General features: G+C 55.1%; 1 protein-coding gene across 3 annotated transcripts; it reads left to right on the forward strand.

The window, feature by feature from the left end:
* Positions 1 to 278: 278 nt before the first annotated feature.
* On the forward strand, positions 279 to 10,281 carry phkg2 (phosphorylase kinase, gamma 2 (testis)). 3 transcript variants are annotated; one of them, XM_069188103.1, is made up of 11 exons: positions 279 to 1,251; positions 1,376 to 1,615; positions 3,170 to 3,271; positions 3,961 to 4,136; positions 5,380 to 5,434; positions 5,691 to 5,756; positions 5,845 to 6,008; positions 6,295 to 6,385; positions 6,635 to 6,788; positions 7,338 to 7,463; positions 8,032 to 10,281. In XM_069188103.1, exons 3-11 carry the CDS (start codon positions 3,177 to 3,179, stop codon positions 8,287 to 8,289), a joined length of 1,185 nt encoding a protein of 394 aa, XP_069044204.1. In that variant the 5' UTR covers positions 279 to 1,251; positions 1,376 to 1,615; positions 3,170 to 3,176; the 3' UTR covers positions 8,290 to 10,281. The 3 variants fall into 3 exon arrangements, with proteins under 3 accessions (XP_069044204.1, XP_069044203.1, XP_069044202.1); XM_069188102.1 differs by having other exon boundaries at positions 279 to 593; positions 1,126 to 1,615; XM_069188101.1 differs by having other exon boundaries at positions 279 to 1,615.
* The last annotated feature ends 472 nt before the right edge of the window (positions 10,282 to 10,753 follow it).

Below are 10,753 nucleotides of genomic sequence, written 5' to 3' on the forward strand. Positions count from 1 at the left end.
CCCAGGACACTGTCAGTAAGAGTAGAGGTGTCCTGACTGCTGGTAAGTCACTAAAAGTAGGGGTGTTGACCCCAGTGTCTTGACTAAACTCTACTCTGGGCTAGACAGTCCCTCTTAATCCTCCTGGTGCAGCAGTTTCTCTCTGCTGCCCCTGATCTGTGTACAGGGGGGTATGTGAAGTATACAGAAAACCCGTACAGCACAGCATATCAGTCATGTTTAATGATTATGAGTTTAAATGTATTCACAGCAGATAGGAGGTTTATCTCTTTTTCAGATAGCATGTTTTACACTTTGTACTTTCAAGATTAGTTTTGATTCTGCTTGAACATACAATACCTCAGTTTTCAATCATGGATGATCGTGGTATATAAACAAGATACCATATTATAGACACAAGGTCATTGCAGTGAACATCATCAACAGCCTTTGTTCACCTTTGCAAGCTTTGGGTGTTTAAGAGTCATATTGTAGCCCTTGAATGACCATTTTCTATGTTCAATTACAAACCAGAGCCCCAGCACGCTGACAAAGTGCTACCTAGAAGAGAACAGCGTTCAGTGCTTTGTTTAAAAAGAGAAGACAGGTCCCAGGTGAGAGGAACCTATTCATCCCATGATTCATTTTCAAAATCATCAGTGCAGGGTGTTTTAGACTGCGGCGGTGTTGTTGGTGATAGTTGACTCCCCAGGATTATCCCAGAGGCGGCTGGAAAGAAACTGGGATTGTTTAAATATTAATTCTAATTGACAAGGCAGGGGGCGCCAATGTTCTTTCGTTAGTCTCCATTATTGAGTCATCGTCCTCTTCCCATTTTCTAGAAAGTCGTAAAGGCCTCAGCTATAAAATAAATCTTACTGAATTAAGGAGAGAGGGGGTTGTAAACTCCACACATATTCGCCCCGCTCCTATTTTCTCCGTCTGCTCCGACATCTGTACTACATAACCCCTAAAACACACACAGGGCGTGGAAAGACCTTTTTTTCGTCCCCTACCAACATGGCGCCAAGACGGCTTCAGAATTTCGTAATGTTTGGATCGGGCGTGGTCTAGGGAGTGAGTGGAGAGATTTGATTGGTTACAGCCTGGTGACGAAGAGAGAGATTGGTGGGTTTTCATTGGCAGACCGCCTTGACGAGGCTTTGCTGCAACCCGATTGGTGGGAAGGTGTTTCAATCAGCCGTGACAGGTCGTAACCAGATCATTTTACCGCTGGGAGCAACAACAAACCCGGACGAGCTGCAAGTACAGGTATTTGCAGAGACCACAGTGACGAGTTTCGGCTCTGGATTAAATGCATTAGTCTGGATACGGCTCGATCTGCTGCACATAGGTACGATTCCCTCCCTCCGACGCTCTGCCGCTGAATTTCCAGGGACTCGGAGTAACCACCGTGCAGACCGAGGTCACACAGCTCCCCGCCCGGGTCTAGAAGAGACGCCGGGGGCCAGGATCTCGCAGCTGGGCCGCTCTCTCCCGGCTCGGACGCGTCCCTCACGCCCGCAGCGAGTCCTGCCCGTGCTGTGAGGACGATGACCTGAGCGCCGGACGCTCGCCGAGGCTCCACTTACAGCCGCCGCCGTGTCCTACGTGACGACCCGAGGAACAGACACTGGTCAGTGTACCTGGTTTCCCGGGGGAGGGGCAGAGGGGCAGAGGATTAAAACTTGTAGGCTGCTGGGCGCGCGCGCGCCGCTATTACGTAAGAACACGCGTGTAGCTCGGGGGAGGGGGCCGTAGCCGTAGCCGTGGGTTCAAGTGCAGTGTCGTGGAGTGGACAGGGAGAGAGATACTGGAGAGGTGGCGACGTGACATTTACACACAATACTAGTGAATACATGTTCCACCCGCAACGTCCACGCCCTCCCCGGCTTCTCCTTTTGACTTACACGCAGGACAGGGTCACGGGAACGGGGGGGGTGTTTCGTGTTCACCTTGACCTCGGTCAGGCAGAGCTGCCGACCCACAGCACTGCAGCTGCTGCAGTCCATCGGTTCATTGCTAGTTCCTGAACAGTCCCTCCTGCCCCACCCAGCACGCCTGGGGTACGAGATTCCCCTCCTGCCCCACCCAGCACGCCTGGGGTACGAGATTCCCCTCCTGCCCCACCCAGCACGCCTGGGGTGCTAGATGCCCCTCTGCCCCACCCAGCACGCCTGTGGTACTGGATGCCCCTCCTGCCCCACCCAGCACGCCTGGGGTGCTAGATGCCCCTCTGCCCCACCCAGCACAGCTTTGGTACTGGATGCCCCTCCTGCCCCACCCAGCACGCCTGGGGTGCTAGATGCCCCTTTGCCCCTCCCGGTCGCTGGCCAGGCCAATGGTGGAAGTGAGGAAGGTCACGTCAGGTTTTGGGATTTCCCTGCTGCGGGGTCAGGGGTCAGGGGGGCAGGGGGGGTGGACCCGTCGGGGAGGGGCGCAGCTGGGGTCTCATACCGCTGTCCCTCTGTCCAGAGCTCGGCGAGCCTCCGCGGTGCGACAGGCGGCTGGACGGTGCTGCCAGCACAGTCGCATCTGCCACGAGTTTCAGAGACATGTACACCAGTGAGACGACCAGACAGGCTCCCTGCTGAGTCCCCCTCCCAGCAGCACTGGGGGCTGTGGGAATTCTGGGACTCTGTGTGTTATGTTTGGGAAGAATGCTGGTCTTAATCCCAGAGTATGTCTCACAGCGCAGCAGAAAGTGCAGCTGATCACCGTGTCCACCAGGTCCAGTTTCTGAGCAGTCACTGTGTGTCCACGAGAACGGGCTGACCTTGTGGAGGGTTCCCTGCTCGCAGTGAGAGCTCAATCTGTCCACTCTGGGCAATCAGGTTGGCCTGTGTCCAGACTGTGGTCACTGAGCCTGTCCTCTCTGGACAGCCAGGTCTGCCTCTGTCCAGTTTCTGTATCCAGACTGTGGTCACTGAGCCTGTCCTCTCTGGACAGCCAGGTCTGTCTGTGTCCAGTTTCTATGTCCAGGCTGTGGTCACTGAGCCTGTCCTCTCTGGACAGCCAGGTCAGTCTGTCCAGTTTCTATGTCCAGGCTGTGGTCACTGAGCCTGTCCTCTCTGGACAGCCAGGTCTGCCTGTCCAGTTTCTATGTCCAGGCTGTGGTCACTGAGCTTATAATTATAATGTCCTCTCTGGACAGCCAGGTCTGACTCTCTGTCTTTCTCTCTCTCTTAAGACCTAACATGACCCGCGATCTGCAGCTGGGAGATGAGCTCCCTGACTGGGCAGGAGCCAAAGAATTCTATCAGAAGTATGATCCGAAAGAGGTGATTGGCAGGTGAGTCCCAGTACAGGACTGACTTTACTGTGGGCTGGATTCGGTATGAACTGAGATTATAATCAGACTCCACTGACACTGACAGAGCAGTGTGAGACTCTCCAGGCTGGACTGGACTGACTGGACTGTGATCTTGATTAGTTATGAACTGAGATTATAATCAGACTCCACTGACACTGACAGAGCAGTGTGAGACTCTCCAGGCTGGACTGGACTGACTGGACTGTGATCTTGATTAGTGATTAACTGAGATTATAATCAGACTCCACTGACACTGACAGAGCAGTGTGAGACTCTCCAGGCTGGACTGGACTGACTGGACTGTGATCTTGATTAGTGATTAACTGAGATTATAATCAGACTCCACTGACACTGACAGAGCAGTGTGAGACTCTCCAGGCTGGACTGGACTGACTGGACTGTGATCTTGATTAGTGATTTATTTAGATTATAATCAGACTCCACTGACACTGACAGAGCAGTGTGAGACTCCAGGCTGGACTGGACTGACTGGACTGTGATCTTGATTAGTGATTTATTTAGATTATAATCAGACTCCACTGACACCGACAGAGCAGTGTGAGACTCTCCAGGCTGGACTGGCCTGACTGGACAGTGAGCTGGAGTAGTTCTGGGATTCTGGTTACAGTGTGAGCCGGAGTGCTGGAGCTCTCTCTCCCTGTCTCCAGGGGCGTGAGCAGCGTGGTGCGGCGGTGTGTGCACAGGCAGTCCGGCCAGGAGTTTGCGGTGAAGATCATTGAGATCACGGCTGAGAGGATGACAGAGCAGCAGCTGCAGGAGGTGAAGAGCTCCACCCTGAAGGAGATACAGATCCTCAAGACTGTGAGCGGACACCCCTCCATCAGTGAGTCTGTCTGTCTGTCTCTCTGGACACCCCTCTGTCAGTGAGTCTGTCTGTCTGTCTGTCTCTCTGGACACCCCTCTGTCAGTGAGTCTGTCTGTCTGTCTCTCTGGACACCCCTCCATCAGTGAGTCTGTCCCTCTCTCCATTCTCCTCCATCAGTGAGTCTGTCTCTCTCTCTCTGTGGACACCTCTCTGTCTCTGTCTCTCTGGACACCCCTCCATCAGTGAGTCTGTCTGTCTGTCTCTCTGGACACCCCTCTGTCAGTGAGTCTGTCTGTCTGTCTCTCTGGACACCCCTCCATCAGTGAGTCTGTCCCTCTCTCCACACTCCTCCATCAGTGAGTCTCTCTCTCTCTGGACACCTCTCTCTCTCTGGACACCTCTCCCTCTCTCTCTGGACACTTCTCTGTCCCTGTCTCTCTGGACACCCCTCCATCAGTGAGTCTGTCTGTCTGTCTCTCTGGACACCCCTCCATCAGTGAGTCTGTCCCTCTCTCCACACTCCTCCATCAGTGAGTCTCTCTCTCTCTGGACACCTCTCTCTCTCTGGACACCTCTCCCTCTCTCTCTCTCTGGACACTTCTCTGTCCCTGTCTCTCTGGACACCCCTCCATCAGTGAGTCTGTCTGTCTGTCTCTCTGGACACCCCTCTGTCAGTGAGTCTGTCCCTCTCTCCACTCTCCTCCATCAGTGAGTCTCTCTCTCTCTGGACACCTCTCTCTCTCTGGACACCTCTCTGTCTCTGTCTCTCTGGACACCCCTCCATCAGTGAGTCTGTCCCTCTCTCCATTCTCCTCCATCAGTGAGTCTGTCTCTCTCTCTCTGTGGACACCTCTCTGTCTCTGTCTCTCTGGACACTCCTCCATCAGTGAGTCTGTCTCTCTCTCTCTGTGGACACCTCTCTGTCTCTGTCTCTCTGGACACTCCTCCATCAGTGAGTCTGTCTCTCTCTCTCTCTGGACACCTCTCTGTCTCTGTCTCTTCGTACACCCCTCTGTCAGTGAGTCTGTCACTCTCTCGACTCTCCTCCATCAGTGAGTCTGTCTCTCTCTCTGGGCACCTCTCTGTCTCTGTCTCTCTGGACACCCCTCTGTCAGTGAGTCTCTCTCTCTCTCTGTGGACACCCCTCCATCAGTGAGTCTGTCCCTCTCTCCATTCTCCTCCATCAGTGAGTCTCTCTTTCTCCGCAGACATCAATGACATGTCCCAGATGTGGGACTGATTTTCTTTTCTCTCTCCTCAGTTACCCTCATTGATTCCTATGAATCGTCCACATTTATATTCCTGGTGTTTGATCTGTGAGTATTACCTTTGCTCTCAATGATTGAAAAGTTGACCTTGTCTCTCTCAGTTCAGTGTTAATGTACTGGAGTGTCCAGTCAGTCAGTGTGTCTGTATGAACCCCCCTCTCTCTCAGTGCAGTGTTAATGTACTGGAGTGTCCAGTCAGTCAGTGTGTCTGTATGAACCCCTCTCTCTCAGTGCAGTGTTAATGTACTGGAGTGTCCAGTCAGTCAGTGTGTCTGTATGAACCCCTCTCTCTCTGACGTTTCAGAATGAGGAGAGGTGAGCTGTTCGATTACTTGACAGAGAAGGTCACGCTGAGTGAGAAGGAGACCAGGTGAGTGTGTCGGGTGGTGGGCGAGTCTCGTGGTGATGCTGCACTGCAGTGTCCGGTGCTGACCGCTCTGACCCCTCTCTCTGTCCAGGAGTATGATGCGGGCTCTGCTGCAGGCTGTCCAATACCTCCACTCCCTCAACATCATCCACAGGGATCTAAAGCCCGAGAACATCCTGCTAGACGACAATGGAAACATCAAGCTTTCTGACTTCGGCTTCTCCTGTCAGCTGGGCCCAGGAGAGAGGCTGAGAGGTGAGAGAGGGGGGCTGGGGGGGTGGGAGAGAGAGGGGCTGGAGGGTGGGAGAGAGAGGGGGGCTGGAGCAGGACTGTCATACTTGGGCACTGACAACAGAAACTGGACACAGGCAGACCTGGCTGTCCAGAGAGGACAGGCTCAGTGACCACAGCCTGGACGTAGAAACTGGACATAGACAGACCTGGCTGTCTAGACAGGCTCAGAGAGATACTGAGGCGTGAGACTGGAGGGGAGAAAGGGGGTTTAGAACAGGCCTCTCACTGTTTGTCTCATCCCGCTCAGAGCTGTGTGGGACCCCTGGGTATCTGGCTCCTGAGATACTGAAGTGCTCCATGGATGAGACTCACCCAGGATACAGCAAGGAAGTGGACCTGTGAGTCACTGTCACCACAGAGCTCAGTGTGTGTGTGTGCGCCAGTCTGAGCTCTGTGTGTGTGTGTGTGTGTGTGTGTCGGCCTGAGCTCAGTGTGTTTGTAGTGTGTGTGTGCTGGCCTGAGCTCAGGGTGTGTGTGTGGTGCATTTCTCTAGCAGTGGGGTGTCTCTCTCTCTCTCTCTCTCGCCCTGTGCAGCTGGGCGTGTGGGGTGTCTGACTCTCTCTCTCTCTCTCTCTTGCCCTGTGCAGCTGGGCGTGTGGGGTGATCATATTCACCCTCCTGGCCGGCTCGCCGCCCTTCTGGCACCGGAAGCAGATGCTGATGCTCAGGATGATCATGGAGGGGAAGTACCAGTTCAGCTCCCCGGAGTGGGACGACCGCTCGGACACCGTCAAGGACCTGGTGAGTGTGACTGCACCCCAGTGCTCACTGTCCCACACCCCCAGTGCTCACTGTCACTGTCCCACACCCCCAGTGCTCACTGTCACTGTCCCACACCCCAGTGCTCACTGTCACTGTACTACACCCCTATACTCCCACTGTGACAGGGTGTGGACAGTGTGCTGCAGTGTGATGGGACAGTCTGCAGTGGAACACAGTGCACTACAGGCCAGTCTATCCCATGATGCAGTGTGTGTAGTAGTGATTGTGCTGGGCACAGGGCCTCGCAGGGCCCTCCAGTATTGGACCAGAGTGCTCTTCTCCTGTAAGGTGGGGACACCCATCCTCTGACCAGTGAATACCCCTCCAGGGGTGAAAGGTCAGAGGTCAGGGCCTCTCTAGTCATGGCAAGCCATTCCTGAACCCGCACCCCTGGCGAGAGCTGCATGCCCTCTGCCCCGGAGTTGAACTGCATCTCTTTCTGGGGAGCTGGACGCCAGCAGGTCAGCAGGCTGGCGCTGGTGCAGACCGATGCGCTGACACGTTCCTGCCCCCTGTGTCCCACTCCAGATCTGTCGCCTGCTGGTAGTGGACCCCTCGCTGCGCCTCACGGCCGAGCAGGCCCTCGCCCACCCCTTCTTCCGTCTCTACGAGCCCGAGGAGGTCCGGCAGTTCTGCCCCTACAGGAAGTTCAGGGTGAGAGCATAAACCACGGTGTCCAGTCAGTCAGTGTGTCTGTATGAACCCCTCTCTCTCAGTGCAGTGTTAATGTACTGTAGTGTCCAGTCAGTGTGTCTGTATGAACCCCTCTCTCTCAGTGCAGTGTTCATGTACTGGAGTGTCCAGTCAGTCAGTGTGTCTGTATGAACCCCTCTCTCTCAGTGCAGTGTTCATGTACTGGAGTGTCCAGTCAGTCAGTGTGTCTGTATGAACCCCTCTCTCTCAGTGCAGTGTTAATGTACTGGAGTGTCCAGTCAGTCAGTGTGTCTGTATGAACCCCTCTCTCTCAGTGCAGTGTTAATGTACTGGAGTGTCCAGTCAGTCAGTGTGTCTGTATGAACCCCTCTCTCTCAGTGCAGTGTTCATGTACTGGAGTGTCCAGTCAGTCAGTGTGTCTGTATGAACCCCTCTCTCTCAGTGCAGTGTTAATGTACTGGAGTGTCCAGTGTGTCTGTATGAACCCCTCTCTCTCAGTGCGGTGTTAATGTACTGGAGTGTCCAGTCAGTGTGTCTGTATGAACCCCTCTCTCTCTCTCTCTCTAAGGTGCTCATCCTGACCGTCCTGGCAGGAATCCGGGTGTACTCTCGGTATCGTCGTGCCCGGCCGCTGACCCGCGATGTGCTGACCCGTGACCCCTACTCCGTGCGGGGGGTGAGGAAGCTGATTGACGCCTGTGCCTTCCGGATCTATGGCCACTGGGTGAAGAAAGGCGAGCAGCAGAACCGGGCCGCGCTCTTCCAGAACTCGCCCAAGACCGTGCTGCTGGAGCTGGCCAGCCTGGAGGAGGCCGAGGGGGACTGAGCGGGGCCGTGCGGGGGAGACCGGGGGAGGAGAGGGAGCGCCGTCTCTCCCTCCCGCTCCTCCCATCCCGAGTCTGAGGGGCCCCGCCTCTGCGCCTGCCGTGGTGCGCCGAGCGCCCTGCATGTCTGTCGTCGTCGTCGTCGTGTTCCTGTGCCGACATCCCCACGGGGGGGGTGGGTTGGGGAGGTGGGGGGGGGCTTCGGTTGGTCTGGACTTGTCGCGATCCAATCCCCGTCCCTGCGCCGCTGGCTGAAGGGGAGATCGGGAACGGGCATCGATCTCCAGGAACTTTTTAAGGGGAAGCATTCCCAGATGGCGTTCTGGTGCGGCGTCTGTCGTGTGAGTGGAGGTCCCCCTCCGGGGCGTCCCACCCCTGCCTGGACACTGGCGTCCCACCCCACCCCTCTCACCCCCGCAGGCGAGCGCCAGTGTGGAGCCACAGCTTCCTTCCCTCGAGCCGGAGACCACCAGCCGGAGACCACTGGTTATCACATCGCTCTTGCCTGCAGCGGCCAGTCCTGGGGACCCCGAAGCCCGCCTGCTGGTCCTTGTCCCACCTGAGCGCCCCGTTAGTTATATCATTCAGTTAGGGAACAGACTCCATAGATTTAGGTTTAATTTAAACTCTTTTGTCTTCAGTTCCACGTAGGAGTCAGACACTGCACTGAGATACCTTTTAACTCCTGGGTGACTTACCAGTCTCCAGCCTCTGAGTAGAAGAATAAACTCGCACGTGGTTCCAGCCCAGTGACAGACTGGTTCAGTTAAGGTTCCTTTTTTCAGTCGAGGGCTCGGCTGCGATGAAAACCAGCAGGGGTGAGGACCAGAACTCGGGGCCCTGTCCGAGGGACCGTCTGTAATTTTTAATTTATTTTTAAATGTTTTGTTCCCGATCCTTAATTATTCCAAGTCCAAATGCGACACAAATTCAGTGGCCCCGGGACCATTGCGGTTCCTGCCAGTACTGTGTTCTGGCTGCATTTCCGGACCTGGAGGACCTGGAGGGCAGTTCGTTTCGCACTTCGTGGGCGACCGTTTCCCAGCGTCTCGAGCTTACACAGCAGGCCCAAGACCAGAGACGCTTATGGAAGTGCTGAGCAGCTCGGAGGACAGGATGGCTCTCGCAGAACCATGAGTGGGTTGGGTTGCTAACGGCTAAAAGTGATCCGTGAGTCTCATGCAGCCGTTTCTTCAAATTTCTGTCGGGTGAGAACTTCGGAGCCTCTCAGCCTGTTGACTCTGGGGAAGAACTGGCTGCAGTGGACTCTCCCCGGGGGCGCCAGGCCAGCAGCCTCTGTCAGTGTGCTTGAGGCACCAGCAGCTCCAGACCCGTGCGCGACGCTGGTCCCAAGAGGTCTAGATTGAGCTGGCGCCGCCCTCTTCCAGACGTCCTGCTCTGCTGAGGGTTTCGGGGGGGTCGGCCGAGCCCTCGAGGAGCACGTGGTGGGACACCTGAAAGTCTGAACCCCCCTCGGGCTGCGCTGCGTCGCAAGCCTCTGACACGGCTCTCTGACTTGAATGGATGGGTCAGTGTGGAAGAGCCGCAGGGCTGCATACATGTTATCCGCAGGCTGTGGGGGGAAGGGGGGGCTTCCAGAGTTTGGGAAGTGGAGTCCTGGGGGTGTGGTGGCTGTGACTTCAGTTGTACCCCATCACACTGCCCCCTACACCCCTGATCCCTCCTCTCGCAGGGACAGCTGTCTCCGAGCGGGGCTCCCGTCCACACACCACTGTGGAAAGGACTGACTTTGTGCACAGGACATAGGGGCCGACCCTGTCCGCAGTAAGAGAGGGACACAGCCTTCACTCTTGAACTCTGAGGGCGGGGGGACTGACTGCTACAGGGCAGGTCATGTCATGCACAGAGAAGGGCGGTGCGGCGCTTTCCTGTTGAGTACTGTATACACCACTGCATCCTATGTACTGTACTTGATGTTTAAAACATTCATAAACAAGCTGGTGAGAAATATAGATTAACTTGTGGTTTACAAACCTGTGATTCTGGCATTTTCATTTGTCTTTCTTTTTGAGAGAGGGGTTAATACAGACACACTGACTGACTGGACACTCCAGTACATTAACACTGCACTGAGAGAGAGGGGTTCATACAGACACACTGACTGACTGGACACTCCAGTACATTAACACTGCACTGAGAGAGAGGGGTTCATACAGACACACTGACTGACTGGACACTCCAGTACATTAACACTACACTGAGAGAGAGGGGTTCATACAGACACACTGACTGACTGGACACTCCAGTACATTAACACTGCACTGAGAGAGGGGTTCATACAGACACACTGACTGACTGGACACTCCAGTACATTAACACTGCACTGAGAGAGAGGGGTTCATACAGACACACTGACTGACTGGACACTCCAGTACATTAACACTGCACTGAGAGAGAGGGGTTCATACAGGCACACTGACTGACTGGACACTCCAGTACATTAAC

This window comes from Lepisosteus oculatus, chromosome 4 (genome assembly GCF_040954835.1).
Source record: "Lepisosteus oculatus isolate fLepOcu1 chromosome 4, fLepOcu1.hap2, whole genome shotgun sequence".
Classification (NCBI taxonomy): domain Eukaryota; kingdom Metazoa; phylum Chordata; class Actinopteri; order Semionotiformes; family Lepisosteidae; genus Lepisosteus; species Lepisosteus oculatus.

Coding starts and splice junctions, on each gene's coding strand:
- phkg2 (XM_069188101.1), top strand. CDS start 3,177: ATGACCCGCGATCTGCAGCTGGGAGATGAGCTCCCTGACTGGGCAGGA. Junction 3,272..3,960: donor CCGAAAGAGGTGATTGGCAG/GTGAGTCCCAGT, acceptor CCCTGTCTCCAG/GGGCGTGAGCAGCGTGGTGC. Junction 6,789..7,337: donor CGGACACCGTCAAGGACCTG/GTGAGTGTGACT, acceptor GTCCCACTCCAG/ATCTGTCGCCTGCTGGTAGT.